The following is a 26,870-nucleotide window of genomic DNA, read 5'->3' as shown; positions in this document are numbered from 1 at the left end:
TGGACCTCTTTGGGGGCTAGAAAGGGACCTTACAGAACATGAGATGGGGTTCTTGCCCTGGAGGGTTTATAATCCAGGGGGAAAGAGATGAGAAATATAATATTCAGCAAGAAAAGTCCAATAATAAAGAGTTTGTATGGGATGTTATAGGAGCCCAGAAGACTTTTTCTGTACCTGACTTAGCCTGTGGTTTTTTCACCATGCCCTGCTTGTTCTTTGATCTCCTTTATCAAGATCCTTCGGATGGACTCCATATACGCAGAACGCCAGCATGCAATTTGATGTCTAAATGTCCAGAAAACTCAGCTGCTGCCACAGCTCAGTGTTTGGGACTCGCTACTTAATAAGGAAAGGTCTTGAGGTCTTGAGTAAGAGGAGTTATTTTCTTCTATGATGATGAAGTATAACACCACCTTATCTCCCCTTATCTTGTCCCTTATCCCCGATTTTTCCTCATCAGACCCCCCCCCTTTGAGAGCCTTCCTGTCCCTCACTCCTAGTTCTTTCCGTCCGTGTATATGTCTTTACTCCTACCCTCTTTTGAGTTTTCTTGTTTCGTACTGTTTTGAAGTAGAAGGCACTTAGCCGGGGCAATGCAAAGGTTTCTGTTTAATTCTTGTCACTTGTCATTTCTGCTTTAATAATGTTCCGTGGCTGTTCAGTCAGATCTCGGTGATAGTTTTGTAGTAATACAGCTGCCATTTATTGAGCACTGACCATGTGCCAGGTGCTGTGCAGAGTCCTGTACTTCCACCTTCTCATTTAATTTAGACATTCTGTGAGGTGTAGGTAATATTTATCGTCATTTGAACCGGGCTGGGATTTGAACCCAAACCTAAATCGAAAGCCTGTACTTGACACCATGCACTACAGTAATATGAGACAGGAGCTGAAACTGAGGGGCGGTATGACGGTATCAAAGCAGCACAAGCAGATTCAGGAAACCTAAATTTCAAACTCTGCTCTGTCTTGACAGCCCACGTGAAAGTTAGAGGATCTGCTTCGAGAGCACCAGGATTGTCTCCATTTCCCACCAGAGACACTCAAAGTGATTTCTGCATATAAGACTTCAGCCAGGTGAATTTAGCTTGTGCCGACAGCACTGGGCAGCCACAGAGCATGTGTGGGCCCTGGCTTGGCATTCCACAGAAGAGCCTATTTCTCTGAGGGGAGGGGGTGGGGCCGGCAGGGGGAAGTGGTGTGCCCTGTGGCTGGAGAATACCTTCCCCACAGGGCTGGGATGATTAAGACCTTCAAGGATTTAACGTAGTAGGCACTTAGTAGGCACTCAGTATGTGCTGGTTCTCATTGTCCTTCTAGGAGGTTGTCTAAAGACATGGGTATTCAAACCAGTAGAATCGTGCTCTTCTAGCTCTACTTGAATCTAGGCTCAAGGAGAATTGAGGAGAAGACATGAGATCCATCTCTGTGTTGGCTCCTGTCCAATCCTGTGAATCATACCAACTCATAAATTTAAGCTGGAATCTGAGGCCAAAGAAGGCAAAATATTTCCCTTTCTCCTTCTTGAGTTCTTGAGTTACTGATGTAATGGAAACAGTCCAGGGTTCAAATCCAGGCTCGGCACTTGGCTGCTCAAGTTACGTGCCTGTCTCCATCATGGAAAGAACTTGGACTGTGGGGAGGAGTACACTTGGCCATTTTACCCAGTGACTTATCCTTTCTGAGGCTGTCTCCTTACCTGTGAACGGAGGCAACAGCAGTTCTTCTCTTACAGGGTTGTGAAGATTAGAGAGTAATGCATGTGGTACAATCAGGATCCGGTAGCAGAAACAGTGAAAGGTCTGGAGCCTTTACACCAGCTGTTCATTCATTCAGGGCCCTGGCAATTTAAGTTGAGCGAGTAGTCCCAAGTTTCAGTCACTTATCCTTTTCCCTCTCAGCGGGAGGGCAGCCAGGTAAGGTAGCTGGGGGTGCTCTGTCCACAGGCCAGAGCAGGTATGGGGGAGAGTCTTGTTAGGCCGTGGAGGTGCCAAGTACCACCTAAACCCAGCCTGACCGCATTCTACCACCAAAGACCCTGGCACCAAACGGTGTTGCTTCAGCTAGTAGTTAATGCTCCTTGACTTGGAAACGTTTTCAGTTCCTGGGAGCAGTATGGTGCCGCGAGGGCTCACGGCTCACCCCCCTAGTCTTCCTGCGACTGGGATCCGCATGCACCCTATTCCCAGCGCAATTTATCGTCCTTCAAGGCTCAGCAGGCTGTGGGCCCAGGGCCGAGGTGGACGTGGGGGGAACTTTCCGGGAAGGGGCCCAGCAGGGTCTTGGCTGGAGGCCCCGTTAGCCACGGCCCAGGACCCCTGGGTGGGAGAGTGAATGGAAAGGTACTCGCGCCTGGAGCGGTTGCAGAATCCTCTGTCGTGAGGAAGGAAGAGCCAAGAGGCACTTGGTGGAAGGGGCCCTCTCTCGGCCCTCCTTTCAGGTGCTGGGGCCTAGAGGGGGTCCAGTTCCACTTGGGAAGGCTGGGAACTAGGAAGTGTTGCGGGCTAGACACCCCGCCTTCCCCGTCTCCTGGAGCGGGGGGGTGGGGGTCCCGGGGGGGGTACGGCGGCCCCGCCAGGGCGGAGAGCGGGTGAGGGGTCCGTGCGGCGGCACTGCCTCCCCGGGAAGTGGGGCTCGGCCCAGTCCAACGCGGGGAGAGGCGGGCCCTCCCCTGCCCCCGCCTGCGGGGACCCTACGCCTGTGTCCGGGGGAGGCCGGCGTCCAGCAGATGCGCGCGGGGCGGGTGGGGTGGGGGGCGGGGGAGAGGCGGGGAGGAGAAAATCCACAACAAAACTTGCGTCGCCGAGCGCACGGCTGGACTTGAATGGAAGGAGTCCGCGCCAGCGGAGCGCAGCCGAGACTCGGGAGAGCGCGGTCGGCCGGCGGGGCGCGGCGCGGCGCGGGGGCGCAGCAGGTACCGGGCTCGGGCGGCCGGGTGGGCCGAGGGCCGGGGCCGAGCTGGGCAGCGGTCTCGGACTTCCCGCCTGGTGCGACGGCTCCAGCAGCTGGCCCGGCGGGGCCGCGCATCTCGCCCCATCAATCGGAGCCCTACGCGGAGGGCGCAGCCGGAGAGCTCTCCCTCGGGGGCGCGACCCCCCGCGATTCCCACCCCGCAGGGGCCTGTTTTCTCCCGCCAGAGGCTGGTCCCAGCCCCGGCCCCTCCTGCTGCGCACATCTGGAAAGAATCTGAGGGCGGATGGGGTGGGGGGTGGAGTGGAAGGACTCGGGCAGGCAACAGGGAATGTGGGGGGCAGGTGGAACCAGGGAGGGTCGAGGACCCCTGTACTTAGAGCCTGGGCGCTGAGTATGCCCGTGTCTTTCCACGTCAGCTCATCCCAGGTAGCCCACCCTTCGACCTCTTTACAGACAGAGAAACTGAGGCCTATAGAGGGACAGAGATCTGCCCCCAGGACGCGCGGACAGCCCATGCGTCCCCCTCCCGACCTTCTCCTGGCTTGGCTCCCCGGCCCCGCGCCGCGCAATCGCTGAGCCAGAGCTCTCAGCTGGGGGCCTGGTATCAGTCTGTCTGTCTATCCAGCTGCCTCCCCGCTGGGACAGCAGGACTGAGCAGGGGGCAGGGGGGTGGCCGCGGAGCGTGGGGTGGGGGGCGAGGCCGGCGCGCCCCGGCGAAAGCGGCCAAAGCCCCCAGCCTGAAGGTCCTTGAACCGCCAGGCTGGCCTGGGCTGAGGATAAGATCGTGGCGTTAGAATACCTGATGCGCTGTCAGGTGGAAGAGGGGGCTTCAGCGAGCTCCTGGTGGCCCCCGGGGCTGGGGCCGAGGCTGGGGGTGGGAGGCAGCTGCAGCCTGAACTTCAGGAGAGGAGCAGACACAAGCGTGCGTGCGTGTGGCACTGACTGTCCCGATCCGGTCCGGGAGGCGCAGAAGGATACGCACCAGGCGCTTGCAGGGCATCATGGAACGTCGGAGGGTCACGCAACCTGAGTGTCTGCTCTACGACTTAGGGCTGGCTGGGGAAGGTGAAGGTGTGGTCGACTCAGCTACATAAGGCACCACGGGAGCTCCTGGGTGGTCATGTCCCCTTTTAGGGCCCGGGGCCCAGCTGATTCTAAACTAGAGTGCAAGCTAAGAAATGTCAGATTCACATGAATGCTTTCATGAAATCTTGTGGGAGCATACTTTGTCCCTTCTAACTGAATCTTGGGACAGGGGTGACTAATGGAGGCACCTTTAGGCCTGGTAGAGTCCTGCGTAAGAGCTCCAACCATGATCTGCTTACAACCCTTGATAGCTCCCTATCATCAACCCGTTAGCAGAGTGCCTGATGCCCTTGGAGACTTGGACCTCGATTCCCTGTTACCCTTCCTTAAACATACCCCCCTCTTTGCCCTCCCCATACTGTGCCTTTGCTCATGCCCTGTCCTCTGCCCTGAGTGCCTTTCCTCCCCTTTGTCCACCTGGAGAACTCCTCCTCAGTCTTCAAGACCGGCTCAGGGCTCTGAGCAGGAGTCAGAAGACACAAATTCTAATCCTGGCCTTGCCTTTAAAATACTAATCAGTAAACTGAGGGAATCAGACCAGATAATAATGCTGTAGCTCTTTCCAACCCTGCCTTCCACAAATACATTCCTTCATTCAGCAAACATTTTCTGAGCACCTGCTCCTTGCCTGGGGAGCCAGGGAAGGCTCAGCTGAGCCCCGAAGGGTGCTGTGGGAGCATCAAGGAACTCCCTAACCCAGCCAAGGGGGCAGGAGCAGCTGCCCAGGGCAGGAACGTGTGAGTAGGAGCTTGCTGGAGATGGGCAGCAGTGGGAGCCTCTTTGTGCTTTAGTTTCCTCATCTGCAAAATAGGAAGACTAACTCTTAGCCTTGGGATTTCTGTTATAGTCAATAAGAAGCAGCTGTTCAGGGCCCAGCACAGAGCAGGTGGTCAGCAAATCTTCACTGAACTTGAGTGGAGAAGGAAGGTGGTGCTGGGGTTTGAGGATCTACCTCCTGATTTGGATCTCCCTTCCCCTTCCTTCTTCTAGTCTTGCCTTAATCCCCCACTTAAGCAGTTCAGGACCTTAAGGTTTGGTTCCCTGGGGTGAGTGGGTGGGTGGGGGACAGCGGGTCCCAGGTACTTCCTCAGTAACAGTAACCCCAAGTATGTTGCGCTTGCTGGGTGCCAGCATCAGCTGGGCATGTCGTTTCATTGACGCCTCACGAGGAGCTCTCATCTCCATTGCCCAGACTGGTAAACAGAGGCTCAGAGCAGTGAAGTGATTGTCCAGGCGCACACAGCAGTCAGGATTGGAACAACTCACCACAGACTGAGCTGCCCTTCTCGCTCAGCATTTGCTGTCGCTCACCAGGGGGATTCCTCACTCTGGGGACTTCCAGAGACTAGGAAGGCTCTCTCCTCTGTTCTTCCACACCCAGCTCCAACATGGCTAGGCACAAAGAAGGGGCTTTGGGGGCTTATCTTGCTCCACATTCTTAGAGAAACAAAAAAAATTGAGACTCAGATGGGTCAGTGATGTCGCCAAAGTCACACAGTAAACTAGGTGATGGAGCTGGAGTTGCCCAGGATCCCAACATCCTGAGGGTGGCTGGCCAAGCTAGGAGGAGGGGGACGTGGCACTGGGGCCACCACTCTCCAAGCCCTGTCTGTTCTTCCTCTCTCTCCCTTGAATCCACCTCCTTCTCTCCATCCCTGCAGCCCAGCACCTCCCTCTGCCCAGACCAGGCTTATTATCCGTTGCCTGCACCACGGCACAGCCTCTGAGAGCTCCCCACTGGTCCCTCCATAAACCTGCCTATGCCACACTCCAGCTCTTCAATGGCTCCTCATTTCTCCTAAGACAAGGGTCAGTCTTCCTAACCTGGCTTTCAAGTTCTTTCTTGGCTTGGACTGTGGCCCCTGCCCACTTGCATCTCTCCCAGTCCCCACACCACACCAGACACTCTAGTGAGCTTTGTAGAGGTAACATGGGCTCTCTTGCCCCAGGGCCTTTGCACATGCTGACCCCCTTGCTTGTATCACCCTTTTCCTTTTGCCTAATATTCATCCTTCGTGGCTAAATAAAGCATCACGTTTTCTTGGACGTCTTCTTGGCATCGGGCAGACTTAGGCATCGGGCCCACCTAGGCCTTCTCTGGGTCCCTATGGACGCTAGATTCCCTCTGTCACACCTCTGATGACACTGGGATTATAATACTTAATTTACACATAATGTCTAGACCACCGCTGACCATTAGAAATATAATGTGAACCACAAATGCAAGCCACAAGTGTGTAATGTAAAAGTTTCTAGAAGCCACGTTAAAAAAGTAAAATGAAACAGGCAAAACTTTAATGATTTAACTCAAAATATCCAAAATATTATGTAATCACTATAAAAATAAATGAGATATTTTATAAGATATCGTTAATATTAATGAGATGTTTTACTTTTTTGTACTAAGTGTGTGAAATCCACGTACACTACCTTTTATACTTGTAGCACCTCTCGGTTTAGAGTGGCCGCATTTCAAGTGCTCGGTAGCTACACGTGGCCACCACATCGAGCAGTGCAGGTGTGAGCTTTTAAGGATAGTAGACATACCTGAGTCGTCTGTCTGGGTCCTTGGTGCCCAGCTGTGCTTGGCCCAGGGAAGGGCCTCATGGCTTGGTGGTTAAGACTCAGGCTGGGAGCTCAGCCTTGCCACCTAACAGCTGTGTTACATTGGCCAATCCCACTGGGCCTCAGCTCCTCATCTATAAAGTGGTGTGGATAACATTTTCAATATGGTTCTTGATGTTAATATAAATTAAATGTTTTTACAGATACAGTTTAGAGATCTTTATAGATATGAAACTGAAGGTGAGTGTACAGGGTATGTGGGGAGGATCCTCCTCCTTGGCCTCCTGCCCTGATTGAATCTGGGGCCTGGGCCTGTGCCCATACTCCGCCTCCCAGAGTCTGGATCTGCAGTGGGGTCAGGCAGGCAGGCAGGCAGGGTGGGGAGACTCTGGTCTAATGCTGGTGGCGCCAGGGACTGAAGGCTGTGGACCTAGCTGGGGGGTTATAACGTGCCCTGGGAATGCTGGTCTGTAGACTGGCCAAGGATTTATGGCGCAGTTGGTCAGGGCACGGAGCAGCAGGGGTGTCGTAGGGCAGGCAGGGCCGGGCTGCAGCATGCATCGCTCACTGCTGCCGATGGAGCCTGGGAGCTGTGTGTGCTGGGCTCCCTGGTGCTCTGCTGGGCCAGTGGCTGGGGCCCAAGTCTGCTTAGGCCTTCGGGACCTGCCTGTAGGGTCAAGCAATCCAGGCTGCCAGCCCTCTTCTCTCTCCTCACAGCTTTCTTTCTGGGGCCTCGTGCACCTTGGGGCCCCTTTTACAGGGCTCACCCAGTCTGGTGGGCAGTGGTTATTGTACTGGGGTCTGCTGCCTCCTGACAACAAAGGGCAGGGGCCTTGTGTACTTTACCTGTATCTTCCATGCCCAGCACAGAACTGGGGGCAGATGGGGCCTCACCTTCGAGAGCTGGCTGAGCCAACGAGTAAGGCAAAGCAGTATCTGAAATACCGCAGCAGTCACAGGGCTGCAGGAATTCACAGGAGGCTAGGAGGAGGAGGGTCATATCTGGGAGGAGGTGGGCCTGGGACTGGACTGGAAAAGCGCAATCAGGAGCTACACGGGAAAGGGAAGAAGCAGGGGGTTCTGAAGTGGAGAGTGGCGTGGTTGGGATGTGAACAGTGCCCATGGATCAGATATTAGTGGTAGAGCTAACTAGCAGAGAGCTAACATCTATTGAGCACTTACTGTGTGCAGTGCGTGCATCCCACTGACTCTCCCAGTATCCCCAGTAGGACAGCTCTGGGGCCACCCAATGGATGGGTGAGGAAGGTGAGGTTTAGAGGGTGGCACAACTTGCCCGAAGTCACACGGCTGATAAGAGCCAGAGCTGAGCTCGAAGCCCCGGCTCTCTGGCTCCAGAGCCTGCCTTCTTAACCAGACATCAGTGTCATCACCAAGCTCCCAGGGTGCCCAACCCTCCCAGGCCCAGCATCTCGTCAGACCCTTCTAACCACTCTGGGTTGTGATCCCTGCTCTAATGGTGGGGAGAGAGGCTCAGACTGCGGCAGGTGCCCCCAGGCCTGGACGCTTGTCTTGTACCTGCGTTCACAATCACTGCAGCAGTGATAGCAGCGCCTCATCACCTAACGGGTGCTAGGTGCTTTGCATCTGCTATCTTGCTGACTCCTCCCTGGAGCTCTGAGGTTAGATATATTATCTGCATTGTAAGGTGAGGAAACTGAGGCTCAGCAAGGTCAGAGCCACTAAGTGATAGAGGGGGACGTGAACTGGGGTGTGTATGACTCCAGAGTCAGTGTACCTGAGCTACCACCTGTTACAACTTACCACACCCCAGACGTGTTTTCTAAGTGAGTCCCTGTAAAGAGATCTCCAGGGACCAGCCCAGAGCCAAGCCACACCCATGGCTGCCTGGAGGATGAAACCCCAGCATCTTCCTCAATGACCTGAGGCCATCCCTATACCCCCTCTCCCTGCTGTCCCAAGGGAACATGCTGGGGAGTGGTCTCTTGCAGGTGGCAGTGGTCACGTGAGCAAAGCTGGCCTTGGTGAGGGCAGCTGAGGGTGTAAGCAGGAACAGGACTTGGGGGGCTCTGGGGGCAGCAGCAGCTCCATTCACTAATGACTACTCCGTGCCTGGCACACAGAGACAGAAAGTGGCTCACAGCCCTGTGTGGGAGAAAGACAATATCACATATTCAAAACCCAACCGAACTCATGCAAAGCCCTGGGGCAACAAAGTGATGCAGAGCCCTGGGACATCTGAGTTATCTCAGGGGATCTAACACTGGAGTTGGTTCTTGGAGAAGTTGCGGATTGCACAGGAGAGGGGGAGGGTGTTCTAGGCAGAAGGAACGCACATGCGAAGGCCTGGAGGGAGGAGCTACTCTTTCTTACTAAACAGACCTGTGTAAGCGGGGCAGGTGAGGGGGGGAATTGGAAGAGAGGCAGGGCCACGTCCTGAAGATCCTCGAATGGCAAGCTGAGGACACACCCTGCTGGTGCTGGCCCACCATGGCCTGTGGCTGCTGGAGGAGGGACAGGGCCTCAGCACTGCCTGTGCCAGGGCAGCGAGAGCTCAGCAAGGTCCAGGCCAAGCCCTGCAAGTCACAGTTCTTCCCGGGCCTCAGCTTTCCTTTCTGTGAAATGGGGGTACAGATTCCTTGAGGCCAGGCCCGGTGAGGGTTGTGGGAGGCTTTGCAGACCTGCCTAAGGACAGGGCTTCACTTCACCCCGACCCCTCCAGAGGGCAGCCCTGAGGGGGTGGGTGGGGTGGGAGGGGAGGGCGGCAGCCAGCAGGTCAGATGCATGCTGAGGACAGGGTCCAGAGTGGGCTCTGCCTTGTGGCCTTGAGGGCCCCATTATGACTTTCGTGGGCCCTGGTCCCCTGCCTGCTCTACCTGACAGGTTAGGTCAGCCCTGGCGTCCAGGTGGGTCTGACTTGACCCCTCCCGCAGGCACCATGGCCCGGAGCGCGGCGCTGCTGCTCCTGCTGCTGTTGCCGCTGCAGCTGCAGCTGGGACCGGGGCTCGCCGTGAGGGCCCCTGTGTTTGGCCGAAGTGGAGCCCCCAGCCTGAGCCCTGAAGAGAACGAATTCGTGGAGGAGGAGCCGGTGCTGGTCCTGAGCCCTGAGGAGCCGGGGCGCGGCCCGCCCACCATCGACTGCCCCCGAGACTGTGCCTGCTCCCAGGAGGGGGTCGTGGACTGCGGCGGCATCGACCTGCGCGAGTTCCCGGGGGACCTGCCTGAGCACACCAACCACCTGTCCCTGCAGGTGAGGCCGGCGCCGCGCCAGCGGTCACCAGGGCCTGCCCCCCACACGGTGACTCCCGCCCCAGAACCACCCGCGCAGCCCCCGACGCAGGGCAGGTCAGACTCGAGGAGGCTGGCTCCACCACGGGCCGTGGCCCCCTACCCCCCGGCCCGCGTCCCAGGCACACAGCACAGTGACCTCATGACCTGCTTTGTCCCACGGGAGGAGTCTGGGCTGAGGCCCTGTCAGCAGAGTCAGGCCCTGAGAACAGACACAGACCTGCCCGGCAGCTGACCCTCTGGACAGACAGTCAGGGCACCTCAGACTCCATTACAGGCCAGGAAAGTGAGAGCAAAGCAGACCCCCCTGGAGCGCCCTGGGGGCTCAGGGTACAGAGTGCGCTCCCCAGCTGAGGCACAGGCTGGATTTTAGAACCTCAGGAAGTGGGACACGGCATTCCAGACGGGGACTCTGGGAGCGCTGGTGTGCCCATGACACCCTCGTGCAGCCCAGCAGCCCTGGGGGAGAGGGAGGGTCTGTCGCACCCATTTCCAGAGACCAGGCCCAGTGAAGAAAAGTGACCGGCCCACGGTCATGTAGCCTTGTGGGTTCTGGGCTGGCCAGTGGTGGGAGCCCAAGACCGGGGTAGCCTGTGAGGGAAAGGGACGAGCTGAGGGCAGCACTTATTGTTGCTTCATTCATCGAATAGCTCCTGTGTACCTGCTGTATGCTTCTGCTCCTATGTGGGGTGCTGGGCATGTAGGGAGGTCTCGGACATGCTCTGCCCTTGAGGCTCTCACAGTCTGTGAGGGAGGCAGAGACCTAAACAGGTAGAGATAACAAACAGAGATAGAAGGACTAGTGCTGTGAGGCCAGAGCAGCTCCTCCTAATCCAGCCCCCTGATCCAACCCAGGAAGGCTTCTGGAGGAGGTGGTACCTGACCCAGGTTTTAAAGCATCTCAAGGGAAGTGGGGTCTACAGGGTGTAGAAAGGGAACTAAAAGTGGTTTCTGGCTTGGGGGAGGGGAGAATGGGCTGGGACACCTGTCACTAAGTGGGAGCATGCAGGGAGCAGGTGTGCAGGGTAGACCACATTCCAAGTTTGAACTGCCTGTGGATGCCCGTGTGCGTGTGCGCGGGACTCCTAGAAGGGGGACCCACACCTCTGTTGTTACTGCTGAGCCTGCAATGCCCACATCTGGGCCTGCTTCAGAGCCAGTCCCCAGGGTTTGCCCACCATGGGGCAGAATCCCAAGGGAAGCGCCCAACACAGGGACTGGCTCCTGGGACTCTGGCTGAGGGTGGGTGCAGGCCTCTAATGGGGCAGCACCCCCTCATGCTGCCTCCTCACCACCCCCATCCCCCTACTCCCCAGAACAACCAGCTGGAGAAGATCTACCCCAGGGAGCTCTCCCGGCTGAATCGGCTGGAGACTCTGAACCTCCAGAACAACCGCCTGACTTCCCGAGGTGAGGGGTCACCCAGAGCTGGGCACCAGGACCCCAGGCAGGGAACTGGGGGCCCATGGGGAGAGCCCCGCCCTGCAGACCCTGGCATATGCGAAAGAGCAGGCCTAGGCTGGGCCGGCCCTGGGGCCCCACGGCAGGGGCTCCCTGTGGTTGATTGCCTAACAGCCGCCACTGGGTGTTTCTGAGACCCAGGCGTCCGATCCGGGGGGAGGCTTCAGAGCAACTCAGACTCCAGGGCCTGAAGAGTCACAGACTCCTCAGTTCACAGAAGGCCTTTAGAATCAAAGAGGGTAGAGTCCTCAAATTTGAAAAAGTTATTTTTCTGATGATGAAAATAGTTTCTGATTATAGTAGAAAATTTGGAAATATAGAAAATAAAATGGAATAGAAAAAACCCACTCGTAATTCTGCCACTTGGAGTTTAGTCACTATTGACATGTTGGTATATTTCTTTCCATTTTAAGAAAAAGCATAATTTATATACCATAAGGTTTACCCGAATTAAATGTACAATTTGATGAGTTTTAGTAAGTTTATATGTTGTACAACCATCAGCAGAATTCAGTCCAGTCCTTTTTCTTTGTGTTTTTAAATTCATAGCTGGTCTGATAGTATGGATATTATAACTATTAGAACTGCTTTGTTTCATTTAGCAATTAGCTCAGCCGCAAATTTCATGTTGCTGAAAGCTCTCCGTGGCTATTACTTTACACGGGGTATTCTGTGGAGGGATGCTGCACAGTTTATGTAACTGTTCCCTCTAGTTAGATACTTGGGTGAGTCCCAGCATCTGAGGGTCTGGGAGCCCAGAACCGAGTGTCAGAGGCCGACTTCAGGACTGGAGAAGGGCCAGCCTGGCCGGGCTCCCAGTGACAGCCCAGTTCTGACACTGCATCTGCCAGATGGGGCAGGGGAGGGCCAGGTGGGGTGGAAGCTCAGAGGCCACAGCCCTGCCCTGCCCTGCTGTGGGGATGGGTATGAAGAGGACCCTTCTGGGGCTGCCCCCAGGGAAGCACTCCTTCCTGGCATGTCCTCTGCCCTGTGTCCTGACCTTACGGGGGCCCATTCCCACCCAGGCTGCCCTGAGTAGGTGAGGGATCAGTCATTTCTCAGTGGACACTTCCCATCTGCTCTTCTCAGCAGATGGGAAGTGTCTCAGGGTCCCTGAGAGCCAGGGGAAGGAAAAGGGGCTGGGAAGGGGTCAGAGCCACACCTGCCCCAGGGAGTACCTCCCTGTCCTGGCAAGTGGGGTGCGTGCGGGGGCGGTCAGTGCTCACGTGCTCCCCTGTAGCATCTCCTTCATCCAGGGCTCTGACTGATGCCTGTCCTTTGAAGGGCTCCCGGAAGAGGCATTTGAGCATCTGATCAACCTCAATTACCTGTACCTGGCCAATAACAAGGTGAGGGGCCTGCAGCAGGGCAGGGTGTCGGGGGCTAAGCTCAGGGAACTTTCACCAGGGCCTCTTCTGGGCTGGCTGCTGGGTTCCTGTTGCTGCTCAGACATGGCCCAGACCCAGGGCTTCAGAGCGGTCAGATAATGGCAGAGGCTGAGACCTGCATCGGCGTAGTGGGGTGAGAGCTCATCCCCATGGGGAGGGAGCGCTGGAGGGCTTCCTGGAGGAGATGGCATTTGAAGGGCCATGAAGGGTAATAGGATTTCAGCCAGAGGCCTCAAGGGGGAGGGCATCACAGTAGAAGGGACAGCATGAGTGAAGACATAAAGGCACTCAACCTCAAGATATTTGGCCTGCCCCAGGGTCTGTCCTGGCCCCCTCTCTCTGAACACTCAAGGAGACTGTCTCTCCTCCCTGGTCTGTAACAGCCATCTACATCATGGCCACGTCCAGAGGCAGTCTCCAGCCTTTCCCCTACTCCCACTTGAGACTCAAAGGTCCACCTGCCTCCTCAGCATCTCCTCCAGATGTTTAATAGAAGTAGAACTGGTGCTTCCTGCCACAACCCCCAAACCCCAGTCCTCCCGTTGTCTCCCCACCTCTGGAAAGGGCATCTCCAACTACCTGCAACACCACTGGTCAGAGCCACAAATCCAGGAGTGCTTCGCTCACGCACGTGTGGTCCCACTGCAGGCCCTCAGCTCCCCCCACCCACCAGCCCAGGACCGCCATCCCGCAGCGGGACACAGACGTGGAGCCCCTGCCTCCTCGTTTGCTGCCCCTTCTCCTCAGAGCAGCCAGAGGGGCTTTACAAAATCGTGCCTCACTTCTACTTCTCCATCTCCCCTCCCCACTTAAAACCCTCCTGTGGCTTCACCCTTGGCCCAGGAAGAAACCCACACGTCTCCCCAAGGCCTGCAGATCTGTGTGGTCTGGGCCCGCCTGCCTCTCTTATCTCCCCACTGGCCCCGTCACACTCCACTTCACCCCCAGGCCTGGCAGACCCCACACACAAAGCCTCTGCTCACTGCCCCTGCTGTGTGGGGGCTCTCCCCGCAGACAGCATTTAGGGTGCCGTCATGCCTTAAGTGTTACCTGTTCTCCAAGCAACCAACCCAGTCGTTCTCTGTCATCAGTCTGTTTGAATTCCCTGCAGAGCCGTGATCACTCTCAGATACTTTTATTCCTGTTCATTCACTAGGATGTAAGCTTTGGTAGTGGAGGTGGAAGCAGGTATCTCTGTATCTTGTTCCCTAGGACATGTCCAGTGCCTTGAACTGTGCCTGGAATATTGCAGACTCAGGGACTACTATTGAATGAATGAAGGGTAGACACTATGATCTGGGTCTGGGGAAGTGTGGGTGCTCACTGTGGCTGCACAGAGGGCCAGTGTCGGGGGGCAATGAGGGGAGAGACCAGGAGAACAGGCAGAGCAGGGGACAGGCTGGAGAGCTTGGAGTGCCAAGCTCAGGACTATGGGGAACTGATTTTGTGTTACTGGGGATTTTAGAAAGATGGCTCTGGTTGCAGGGAGGAGACGAATTGAAGGGGCTCAGATGAGCAGCAGGTAGTGTAACTCAGCGGCAGCCTCTGACCTGCCACTGGTCCTTGTACCCAACTCTTCCCTTTCCAGCTGACCTTGGCACCCCGGTTCCTGCCAAATGCCCTGATCAGTGTGGACTTTGCTGCCAACTATCTCACCAAGATCTACGGGCTCACCTTTGGCCAGAAGCCAAACTTGAGGTCAGAGGTCAGAGGGGGGCCCTGGGCTTAGGCTGGAGAAAAGGGAGGAGCTGAGGCAGAGGCTGCCAGCCCTGAGTGGGGCCCAGGGGCCCAGACAGGCCCTGGAGGAGGGGCATGCTGTGCAGAGCAGGCATGATGCCCCATGCTCAGGGCTGCGGTGACAGACGCCCTGGGCTGCAAGGGCACAGGATCTGGAAGACTGATCCCTAAAAGATGAGGAGGAATCAGTACAGGAGGCGAGGACAGAGGGTGATATCTGGGGAATTGCGGGGAGCCAAGTGAGGGTGTTTCCCTCCTTCCCCAGCCCCCGGGGGGAAGGGAGCATCTTTCAACAGGCAGAGCCATCCCTCGCTGAGAGCTGCTTTGGGAGGAGTGAGGGCCCCCAGCACAGGTGTGTGAGCAGTGCAGGGTGGTGTTGGGGAGGGAAGGTGCTGACAACCTCCGGTGCCACTCTGTCCCTGAATCTGTCACCTCGATTCTCTCCATTCCCTGGAGGAGCCAGAGTTGCTGTGCATGGCCCCTTCCCACAGATGAGAAGGCTGAGGCCCAAGAGAGGCCACGCAGCAAGAATGAGCTATATCGCCTGCGGATTTCTCTTGTTCCTTATCTTCTCTCCTTGTAGCATGGTGGCTCCGTGAGGGCAGGGGCTTGTTGGTTCTGTCCACTGCTATATCTTTAGGATCTAGAACAGTCTTGTCACCTGGAGGCACTCATTGTATATTTGCTGAATGAATTGAGGGGTCACCTCCTCTGAGCCAGGATCCTGTGCTGGGCACAAGGGACAAAGAGGTGATAAGGATAGGACCGTTCTCACGAAGTCCACAGAACTCAGAGACAGCTGTGTAAAGCCGACAGGCAGGGACTCCAGGGCTGCAACACTAGGGGAACAGCTGAGAACCTTGAAGGATATAGAGGAGCAGGAACTTGGGGTCAGGAAATCCTGTTTCTTCCACTAACTTGTGGGGTGGGTCCTTGGTCCCCTCGGCTATGTAGGGGGGACTGGATTTGGCGGGGTCTGGGGTTCTTGAGATGGGAGGAGGGTGCCCTGGGCCCCAGGCCCAACCTGAGCAAGGTCTGGAGCCTCACCAGGTGAGATGGTGCCGGGGCTGGGAGGCCTGGGTGGGTGAGCACCTGTGCCTCACGCCCTAGGTCTGTGTACCTGCACAACAACAAGCTGGCGGACGCTGGGCTGCCGGACAACATGTTCAATGGCTCCAGCAACGTGGAGATCCTCATCCTGTCCAGCAACTTCCTGCGCCACGTGCCCAAGCACCTGCCACCTGCCCTCTACAAGCTGCACCTCAAGGTGGGAGGGAGAGGGCAGGGAGGAGCACTGCCACAGCAGGGACCCACAGCAGGGGAGGAGCCCGGTCCCACGTGGGCACAGCGGTAAGGCCGTGGGGCCTTGAGCGCGTGCCGGCGGGCACAGCGTCTGCAGAGGAGAAACAAGCAGAAGCCCGGGCACCTGGCTGTCAGCCCCACATGGAGTACTTTAGGCCTGGGCCCCTCCCCGTGGCTGCGCCAGACCCCGCTCCACACCTCATCCCGAGGCTCTGCCCTTGCCCCTTGGCCGTCCCTCATGCTCCCCTCCCTACCGTCCCACCTCTCAGAACAACAGGCTGGAGAAGATCCCACCAGGGGCCTTCAGCGAGCTGAGCAACCTGCGTGAGCTGTACCTGCAGAACAACTACCTGACTGATGAGGGCCTGGACAACGAGACCTTCTGGTGAGCCCCTACCTGGGCCCTCAGTGTGAGCTCGGCACCCAGGAAGCCCTTCCCAGGGCTCACATGGCCGGGCCCTTGCCCACCTGCCCCTGGCCAGTTTCCAGAGAAGGAACTTTGAGACTTTTGCCTTTACTGACATTTCTGTCCCCAAGAATAATGGTATGTAAGGCCTGCCAAAATTCTAGTAAGGCAAGGAAGTGTTTGCAGAGGCTGTCTTCTTCGTACAAAATAGAAACTCAGACATTCTTGTTGAAGGCAAATCTATTTTCAGTTTTTAGGGCCCGGGTAGCCTAAAAGGACAAAAGGCGTTAGTAAAACAATTAGTTTTCAAATAAACTCTTATGTGTCAGAAACCATGCTAGATCCTTCCTATACCAATATGTCATGGAATCAAACCAGTGAGAGCCTCGGAGACGATTGAGGTCCCTCAGTCAGCTAGCGGCGGAGCTGGGATGGGTTAGAGGCAGGTCCCCCACCACCTCCCTTGGGAATAATGTTGGAAACAAGTGCCATGTGGGCTCCTGCCCACTGGCCTGATCCCCCGCCTCCCTCCAGGAAGCTCTCCAGCCTGGAGTACCTGGATCTGTCCAGCAACAACCTGTCGCGGGTCCCGGCAGGGCTGCCGCGCAGCCTGGTGCTGCTGCACCTGGAGAAGAACGCCATCCGGAGCGTGGACGCAGACGTGCTGACCCCCATCCGCAGCCTCGAGTACCTGCTGCTGCACAGCAACCAGCTGCGCGCGCAGGGCATCCACCCGCGGGCCTTCCAGGGCCTCAAACGGCTGCACACGGTGCACCTGTACAACAACGCGCTGGAGCGCGTGCCCAGCGGCCTGCCGCGCCGCGTGCGCACCCTCATGATCCTGCACAACCAGATCACCGGCATCGGCCGCGACGACTTTGCCACCACCTACTTCCTGGAGGAGCTCAACCTCAGCTACAACCGCATCACCAGCCCGCAGGTGCACCGCGATGCCTTCCGCAAGCTGCGCCAGCTGCGCTCCCTGGACCTATCAGGCAACCGGCTGCGCACGCTGCCGCCCGGGCTGCCGCGCAACGTGCACGTGCTGAAGATCAAGCGCAATGAGCTGGCCGCCCTGGCGCGCGGGGCGCTGGCCGGCATGGCCCAGCTGCGGGAGCTCTACCTCACGGGCAACCGGCTGCGCAGCCGGGCCCTGGCCCCCCGTGCCTGGGCCGACCTCGCTGGTCTGCAGGTGAGGGGGCGGGGCGAGGCGGGGGCAGGGCCGTGCCCATGTGGGGGCTACTGGTCTGGCTGCCCTGAGCCCACCCATCCGCTGGGCCCGGGTGAGGGGTGGGCGGGATGGCTGCGCCATGAGGGAGGTACCTGCTGGGCAGTCTGGGCCTTAGGGTAGGGGGTCTGGGCCATACCCAGGGTATGGCGGGCTCGCGGTACAGGAGTGCAGGGTAGAGCTCAGCGGGCATGGCTAGGCAGAGCTCACCACCTGCAGGGACAAGCTTGAGGAGCCCTGTGGGGATGAGGGGAGGTCATGGCTGCAGGTGCGGGGGGCACTGGGCATTGTTCAGGAGGACTGGGGGGCAGGGACAGTTCAGGTGGCATGGGAGAGTGGAGCTCACCTCCCTGTGGGCAAAGGATAGGTGCCTGGAGAAGGCTGGGCTTGGGGCAGGGGAGGACGGCAGGCCTGTGAGGGGTGCTGACCTCACCAGTCTGCAGAGTCTAGGGGGGTGTACTTGAGGCTTCTGGGACTGGTCAGTGAGTGTGGCTCCCGTGGCCAGAGTCTGAGACAGGAGGGCTATCTGGCCACGTGAACTGAGCCTCCTTGGTTACAAGTGAAACCTGCCGACCCAATGAGGGGCGGAAAGGGAACTTCATTAGAGAAAACCTGGGAGGCTCTGCTGCCTTACCAGGCCCCTCTCTCCCAGATGTCCTCAGGCCTTCTCTTCCCTTTTCCTCAGGGCTCTGCTCAGATATCAGCTCCTTGGGAGGTCTTCCTTCACCACCTGCCACCTTCCTCTGCTTCGATTTTCTTCATAACCCTCATCCCTTCCGACAACAGATCATCTGTTTGCTTGTTTGTTGTCTGCTCTTCCTGCTAGAACAAGGGGCGGGCATTTTAGTCTGTTGTGTTTCCTGCTGGACCAGGGCCCTCGTTGTGATAGGTGCATAGTACATGCTTGTGTGGGGAGCTGTCAGCGTGGGGATGTCTGAGGGGAGTACAGGGGAGAGGCTCTGAGAGTGGGAGGCTGGGAGGTGGGGCAGAACCCTGAGGGTGGAGTTGGGGGTTGGCAGCTGGCCCTGCAGGAGCAGCTGGGGTCTCTCCCAACCCAGACAGCCCGGCCGAGTGCCAGACACCAGGATCCAACCACCTGTGCCGGTCTCTCTTGGGTTTTCTTAAGGGGCCCAAACCCCATTATCCTCTCTTCCACACCTGCTCCTTCTGCTGCATTTTCTAACTCGCTGAAGTGGGCAACATCCACCCAGGTGTCCACGGGAAACGTGGATGCTGCCCTGACACCCCCTTTGCACGCTGTCTGCCCTCCAACACCCATTGTCACTAAACCCTGCCAACTCTACCATCACATCTCCCCATCTCTCCACTTCTCTCCATCCCTACTGCTCATACCACTAAGTCAAGCCTTCCCCATTTCTTTCCTGGACCCCAGCTTCCTAGGATCGCTCCACTCCTAGATTCCACATGCAGTCAGAGGGTATCTTGAAAAAAACATGCTCACCTTACACTCCCACCCAGGACCCTTCTGTGTCTCCCCGCTGCCTTTAGAACCCAGACCAGCACCCTTGCCACAGCCTTCAAGGCCTAGTCTACCCCTGCTCCCAGCCTAGCATCTCAGTTTCCCAGGTGCACTGGGCTTTGTTCATCCTGTCGCCTCTGCTGGAAGCACCTTCTCCACCCTGGTGGCACCTACTCATTCCTTCATTCCACAAGCCTGTACCGAGCCTCACCATGTGCAGACACAGCTCTAGAACTGAGGACCCAGAGGGAAATAAAACAGATCCAGGGTCACTACCCTCCTGGAGCTTATAATATACCTAGGACTCAGCTAAAGTGTCACCTCCTCCAGGAAGCCACCGGTGATAGGCTGGTTAGATGCCTGCCCGGGTGAGTCCAGTCGGGGATGGGGTGTCTTGTGGAGGGGGTTCTTCCTCTCACTGTTGGATCTTTCTACAAGCAGCTGCTCTTGTTGCTTCAGAGCCCCCACCTGTGCTGGCTGCCGTCTATTCCCTCGACCCGAGGCTGGATCGGGCCCCTCCCCCAGGCTCCCCCATCACAGCCCAGTTCCACTGCTGCTGTTGTCAGATTGTTGTGTCCATCTCCCCTGCCAGCCTGGCTTCCTGAGCACGGAGGCAGCGTCTCAGTGGATTCCATGCCCCCAGTGCCCATGGGCAGGCACTGAGGATGTTTGGAATGAATGAGGAAGTGCTGGAACCATGTGGAAGGAACCCAGTGGGGAGCAGGGAGCCCTGCTGGGTAGGGGAGGTGACAAGGAGGCTCCCTCAGGTGACTGAAGCGAGTGCTCTCCCCTGGCCCTGAGCCCCAGCCCGTCAGGGTGAGGAGGGAGCTTAGAGATGATGGAAGCCCGCCTGTGGCTGCACAGGTGTGTGTCGGGGCAAGGGTGCTGACAGCCCAAGGGGCAGGCAGTGAGTCGGGCCCGGGCACGTCCGGGTCTCCTGCCTGCTGCAGGCGCGTCCTTCTCCCTGGGAAAACTACCCCATTTTCCTGGCCACCTGCTTCCTGGACTCTAGGCCTGTGGTGACTCTGAGACTGACCAGCCTGGGGCCTGGCTGCCATGCCAGAGTCACTGTGGGCTTTGAACCCTTGCCCCTGGCCCCTGTCCACATGGCCCTGAGATCCACGAATGAGCAGCCCCATCTCCACCCTCATCTGACACCACTGAGGTGAGATTTAAAGATGGGAGGACCCCTAGCCCTTGCCCTTCTGGGGTCTTTAGTCTGATGGTGGTGACAGGTGTGTTAAGGAGGGAGGACTTTGACACCTAGACATCTTGGCCGTGAATTCCTGTGGGAAGGCAGAAGGAGCGGAGTAGGATGTACATCAATTAGAACAAGGGTTCGGAGTCAGGTGCACCGGCCTCCGGCCCGTACAGGCTGTATGGCCTGGGATAGATCTCTGACCCTCTCTAAGCCTCTGTTTCCCCATCTGGAAATGGGGATAATTATAGACCCCACCTCACAGGGTTATGAGATTTAGATAGGCTCTGGGGTTGGTGGGAGCTTGGCATGCTGTTAAGTGCTTTGGCTCCCCTGCTCGCCCCTGCAGCTGCTTGACATCGCCGGGAATCAGCTCACGGATATCCCCGAGAGGCTCCCCAAGTCGCTCGAGTACCTGTACCTGCAGAACAACAAGATTAGTACTGTGCCTGCCAATGCCTTTGACTCTACTCCCAACCTCAAAGGGATCTTTCTCAGGTAGGAGGTCCTCCGGGGCCCCGCACGTGCCCCTCTGGGGACTGGCCCGGCTCCAGCAGGGTAGTCAGGTCACATGGGAACCACTTGCAGGTAGGGGTCAGTATTTGAAGCCTAGCTTTCCTGCTGACCAGCTGTGTGACCCTGGGTACCTCACAGAACCCCACTGAGCCCCTGCTTCCTCAGCGCTCAAGGGTGGGGACAGTCCTGGCCAGGCCTGGTGAGGTTCATAGGTTTGTGAAAGGGCTTTGGAAGATTTAAAAAGCAGAGCATGTGGGTGTTATTGATGTTCCTGTGGCAGGAGGGGACCACAGAAAGCATCTTCCCAATTTACAGCTGGGAAGGCTGAAGCCCAGAGAGCACAGGTGACCACTGTGTCCACAGATGTCCAGGCTGGGCCTGGGCCTCAGATCCAGGACAGCAGATGCTCAGGTCCTCACTGGGTTCTGGGGGTTTCAGATGATTCAGGGGACCCAGCTACGCAAGGAGCTTCCATACAGCAGAGCCAGGGTGGTGCTTCCCACCATCCCCATCCCCCAAGTCAGAGAGGAGACAGACCAGAGTAAGGCAGTATGTGCACTCCAGGGGGCTTTGTGACCCAGAGGGCCAGGCTGGGTGACGTCGGGGTGCAGTGTGACCTGTGCCTCTCGACTCCTGCAGGAGACCGAGGTGCAGAGAGTTGAGGGGGCCTGAGATCAGAGCCCAGCCTCCCCCTTCCCAAACCTAAGTGTGTCCCTGGCCCAGCTTGGCCCTGGCCTTGTCTGTGTGCCCCTCCACACCCGGCACCAAGGCGACTCCAGGCTGGCAGCGCAGGAGCCTCAGGCCTAGAGGTTAATGCCAAAGGGCAGGCAGAGAGGAGGTGTCTGTGTCTGCCCCCCAAGTCACAGTGAGAGCACATATGGGGGAGGCCTTCCCTCCGCTGCTCTGGGTCACCCCTCCCCCCAGCAGCAGCCACACTGAGAGCTGGAGCTCCCCCGACACCTGCGCTCCTGCGCCTCCTCTTGCGTTTGCCGCGCGTCTTCCCGGAGGGCCCGTCCCCCGCGCTCCGCTTCTGGGCTGGGTCGGTGTGGGCGCGGTCAGGCCCCGGCACTGACCCCACGTGGGTGGCCTGCACAGGTTTAACAAGCTGGCCGTGGGCTCTGTGGTGGAAAGTGCCTTCCGGAGGCTGAAGCACCTGCAGGTCTTGGACATAGAAGGCAACCATGAGTATGGTGACGTTTCCAAGGACCGGGGCCGGTTGGAAGAGGAAGAGCAGGAGGAGGACGAGGAAAGGTGGTAGTGACAGGGTAACCACACCTGACATAGGTAGGTGGTCCGTGCGGGGTGCGCTAACCTGCTTCACCAGATTCCTGGCCCTGACCCCAGTCTAGGTCTTTCTGTCCTTTCCTCACCCTCTGTCCCCTGCTTCATCGTTCATTTTGCAAATCTGTTAGAGCACTTGGTGTGCTCAGGCCCTGAGTGAGAGGTCGGGTATGACAGTGCACCTGTGGGAGGCCGGCCGGAGCCGGGGGCCTCCATGCAGGGCGATGCATCCCTGATGGGACCCGCACAGGGGCTGGGATGGCGGGAGCAGGGAATGAATGTGGGGCCCCGGGAGGAGGCTACTGCTGGTTCCAAGCCAGAGATGCTGGGGGCAGACGGTAAGGATGCAGACAAGCAGCTGGGCCTGAAAAGAGTCTGGGGTGCACACTTGAGGAGCCCAAGTAGTCCTGCTGGACATGGGGTGAGGGAGAAGACAAGATACCAGTTCTAGCTTGGAATTCCAGGTGAACGATAGTACTGGGAGGAGCAGGTTTGGGGGGGGGAGTGATGAGTTTGGAGGGCGCTGGAGGGGCTGCCCAGGGTGGGCTGGACATGTGGGTCTGGGGCTCAGGAGTGAGGTCTGGGCTGGAGATAGGGGTCCAGGCATCGTCAGCCTTGAAACAGTCACTGAAGCCACAGGAGGCTGGGGGAGCTTGCCTTGAGGGGGTGAGAGAGAGAGAGAGAGAGAGAGAGCGCAAGAGAGAGAGAGCGAGCAAGAGAGAGAGAGAGAGAGAGAGCATGGCCAGCCGGAGGGGAATGGGTGGAAGGAGCTGGGACAGAGCACCGGGTCACCGAGACAGGAGAAATGCAGGCAGCCCAGGACAGAGCGTGATTACACACGCATGCAACACAAACACCTGCACGTGCACACAGCACACCAACCCACATGTACACACGCTCACACCCACGTCTAAGCATGTACACACATGTTTAGCACAAAGCACACACTCAAACACACACCACACGTGCACACACAGACATGTATATACTCCATCGCACATTCACAGATGCAGGACAGGTGCACCATTGCGTGCACGTGTGTGCATGCGAGTACATGCGCACATGCCTCCCCAGGCACACGTGCCCTTGTGTGCACACGTGCACACACACATACGTGTGCATGCCCATTATGCCTCCATGCACAGGCTTCTCTGGAAGTAGAGGGAATCAGCCGTGCTTCTGACAGACTGATGGAGCCGAGCATGGCCACAGACTCACCGGATTTATCCACAAGGAGGTCACTATGACCTTGTGGGGAGCGGCTTCAGGGGCAAAGAGGGTGGAGAAAGCAGCTGGAAAGGAGAGGGTCCAGGGCGTGTAGACACTGCTAAGAAGTTTGACTGTGAAGAGATGAAAGAGGGTGGTGGTGGGAAAGGGGGCGTGAAGTTCAGGCAGGGCTCTGTTCATGTTAAGCCTTTTTTAAGGGATAGAGCTGGCTTGAGGGCTGATGGGGAGGGGCAGTGTGGAGGGGGGATTTAAAAATATAAGAGAAGAGAGCTGGGTGTAGCCATCCCTGTGGAAACAGGAGGAAGGACTGGCTTGGGCAGGAGGGTCAGTGCTCCTTTCACTGTGGCGTGAGGACAGAGGACCGAGTAGCTGCAGTTACACGCAGACTAGTGGCTTGGTAGCCGGACATGAAGTCACACCTGCCTGATGCACACCTCTCTGTGCAGCAGGAGGTGCTCAGCAGATGGGGGTGTGTGTGGAGACGATGACCAGTTGGATCCCTCCATGGCTGGGGGTTTTGGCCAGGTGTGTGGGACAGGAGGGCAAGGAACAAGGGAACTGAGGGTACTGGCAAGAGAATGGCTGCCTCGCAGAGGCTGGGGGTCAGGCTGGGAAGGGAAGAGGGTGCGGACAGGAGGGGTTGGTCTCCTGGGGGGGATGTTGGAGAGTGGGCACAGTGGTGGCGAGTAGCCAGGAGGAGAGGTGTGGTCAGGAGGGAGAGTCAGAGTGAGCCTAGCTGGGAGTCCTGGGGCCAGGGTGTGGCCATGGGAGGAGGGCACGGGGCCACCGTTCAGAAGCTGAATTGAAGTGGGGCCTGGGTCAGAGAGAGGCCTGAGGGGGGTTGAGGATACCGTGGGTGGATGACAGAGGGAGGTGGGGAAAGGAGTCCAGAGGACAGAGAGAGCAGTGTGCTGGGCTGGCTATCCAAGCGTGGAGGGCAGGCCCAGAGGCAGTGCTCGGCAGTCATCTTGCTTGACTCCTGGGGCCCTGGGCCATGAAGCGGGAGCCCCTTCTCTCCACACATTGTCCTCAGGCAGAGCCAGGGGTCAGCGACTGGGGTGACTGGCCATTCAGTGAGGACGCTGTGGCCCTCACGAGGGGTACCCTGGGTCCTGGGGTGGAGGAGATCTGCCCCCTCTAGAGGACATTGGCCGCGGTCAGGTGTGCTGAGCGGGACCCTAGGAGAGGCCCTGGGAAAGGCCAGAGAGATCCGAAGTCCCTCCAGTCCACACCAGGCCCCCCAGGAGCACCTCCTAGTGGGTGACCCGCTGGCTCTGGACCCCCGGGGCACCACCCCCTCAGGCCTGCAGTTGCCTGACCCTCCCAGAGCCCCCAGCTCTAATCTACCTGTCCCAGGCTGGTCGTGGTTGGCGGGTCTGCCCTGGCCTCCCCTGACTGTCCTGCGTGTTCTGCAGGATGACGGACCGCTGGAGCCTATCTGCAGCACGTGCCTGAGCCTTGTGCATCCCCACTCTGCCTCGCTCACGGACACACCCAGCGCAGCACCTGCCGGGTCCCCGCTCCACACACAGGCTGGACCCAGTCTCCCACACCCACCCCTTCCTGCAGCTCATCCGCAGCCAGACACATGCAGACACCACACCCACACACACCACACAGCCGCACATCATCCTCCAATGTCCCACTCTCGCCCCACACCCAACACCGCCATCACTCCCTGAGTCCTGCAGACTCGATGAAGGGTCTGACCTGCCCCGGCACTCATGGGTGCCTGTTCCCTGCCCTGTGGACACACGTACATACACACACATACACGAGTCACATGCAAACAGCCCTCCCTGGCCTATGCCGCCGAGAGCTCTTGGCCCAGCCAGAAATGGCCAGAGCAGCTTGCTGTCTGACTGTCTGCCCGTCCGTCTGTCCCTTGCGGAAGACACAGAGTTACCTCCATCCTCTCTGCGGCCAGGTGCCTGCACCCTCTGGAATTCACAAAAGCTGGCTTTTGTTCCTTTCCCTCCATCTGGGGACAGGAACCTTCAGGACTGCTGCCCTGGCCCGCCCACCCGGCTCCCCACCACTGGGGCCGTCACTCCCCGCCAGGCCCTGGCCGGCTGCAGGCGCGTCTTTGATGGACCAGCCCCTCTGAGGCCAGAGGGAAGGTCAGGGGCCGCTAGGGCCCTTGGGCTGGAACTAGGCGGAGGCCACGGGGCTGGGCACAGCAAGAGCGAAGGGCCCAGCTGCACCGATGAGAGAACTTTTTTATTCTTTGGGCCTGAGGGGAGTTCTGGGTGCCTTTGGTTTTTTTTAATTCTTTTTTAAGGAAAAAAAAAATGATAAAAACTTCAAAGCAGATTTTTCTTGTTACAGAAAAACTAATATAAAAGCATTACCCCAGTCTGGCAGCCTGTGGCCGTGTCTCTGTGTGCTTCCTGCCAGGTGCTGGGCTCATGCCTGGCCGGGTGGGCAGGATCCAAGCACCTCAGCACCTCTGGACCAGCAGGAGTCAGTGCAGAGTTCAGTTCTCGGGGCCCACAAAGCAATCACACAGGCAGAGGTCCAGGGACGCGGGGCTTAGTGGCAGGTAAGGCGGCCTGGAGGCAGGTGCAGCCCCTCAGCGGGGTGGAGGTCAGCAGGTTGGGACCACCACACTCGGCCGTGAGCTCACTCTGCACTCCCAGGGTCTGAGCATCCAAGCAAAGGGCTTGCGGGCTTCAGGCTGTGCAGGGCTCCTGTGCACTGAGTGGGCATTCCTGATGGCTCTGTCCCATAGAGGATGCTGGAGTGGGAAAGGGGCTGGAGGCAGGTCTGGGGGCTGGGGCTCTGGTCTCTGCAGACCTGCCCAGGGAAGAGGCTGCAGACATGCCCAGTGCACCACCACCGCCAGCAGGGCCAGAGCTGGATCAGAAGGCCGTACCCGGCTTAGAGCAAAGAAGAACCCCTGACGGGCAGAGCTGCCCCACAGTGGATGAGATGCCCAGCAAGTAGTGGCCCCTCACGACTGCAGGTGTGTAAGCATGCTCCTGTCAAGCCCAGTAAAGAGCAGGTTCCTGCCTCATGTGGAGCGGATACCATTGCTCAAAGGGCCTTAGAGATGTGACACAGGGAGGGGGCCAATAAGCCAGGCCACACCATGTGGGGAGTTAGGATAGCTTGACGTCTGACCTCTCCTAGGTGATTGGGCCTTAAGGAAGGAAAGACGCTCCCATGGTGGATACTACAGCCCTCAGCCCTGCAGTGGGAGGGGGAGCCGGGGCCCCTTCCTGGGCCCCTCAGACTATGGCCCTGGGAGGAGGATGGAAGTAGTTCAGGAGTGGGGGCTGGGAGGCAGGTACCTTCCTGATTCTTGGAGTGACCCTGGAAGGCCCCTCCCCTCCCCCACTTCAGTGTCTCCAGGGCTCCACAGTGCAAGACCCTGGGGCTGCATCTTCTCCCCAGAGTACATCCAGAGCAGGCTGTGTGGCCAGGGCTCTTCTGTGTCCCCTGCGAGCCTCCTGGAGGCACCGTGGGGCTGAGGAGAACGACGGAGGGAGAGTCCGGAAACTTCTTGGGCACATCCCCTCCTTAAAGCAAAGCATTCACTGAAAGGAGCCAGGCTGGCTGAGGAAATGTGTTTCTTTTGTGAGGACCGACCTCAGGGCCCTGCCTGCAGAGCAGAGCCCAGGCTGTGGGCAGAGTGGTCTGTCCACACTGCGGCTGTCCAGACAGGCCCCTGGGCAGCCTGGTTTGCACTCTACCTCCTGCATGTGACGGCCCAGGCAGGCCTGTCCCCACTCCAGCCACCAGGATGGGCTCATTTGCACGCTGGCGGCCCAGGCAGGCCTGTCCACACGCTGACAGCCCAGGCAGAGCTGTCT

At 58.1% G+C, this 26,870-nt stretch overlaps 1 protein-coding gene across 1 annotated transcript; it reads left to right on the top strand.

Moving 5' to 3' along the window:
- Positions 1–2,796: 2,796 nt before the first annotated feature.
- On the top strand, positions 2,797–25,415 carry PODN (podocan). The gene is made up of 11 exons (XM_060140056.1): positions 2,797–2,914; positions 9,477–9,793; positions 11,148–11,241; positions 12,577–12,641; positions 14,269–14,378; positions 15,528–15,684; positions 15,989–16,104; positions 16,660–17,317; positions 20,381–20,529; positions 21,643–21,831; positions 24,471–25,415. The coding sequence occupies exons 2-10, from the start codon at positions 9,482–9,484 to the stop codon at positions 21,803–21,805; spliced, it is 1,824 nt and encodes a 607-aa protein (XP_059996039.1). The 5' UTR covers positions 2,797–2,914; positions 9,477–9,481; the 3' UTR covers positions 21,806–21,831; positions 24,471–25,415.
- Positions 25,416–26,870: the final 1,455 nt, after the last annotated feature.

This window comes from Lagenorhynchus albirostris, chromosome 2 (genome assembly GCF_949774975.1).
Source record: "Lagenorhynchus albirostris chromosome 2, mLagAlb1.1, whole genome shotgun sequence".
Classification (NCBI taxonomy): domain Eukaryota; kingdom Metazoa; phylum Chordata; class Mammalia; order Artiodactyla; family Delphinidae; genus Lagenorhynchus; species Lagenorhynchus albirostris.
This window is presented reverse-complemented; position numbering and strand designations above follow the sequence as displayed.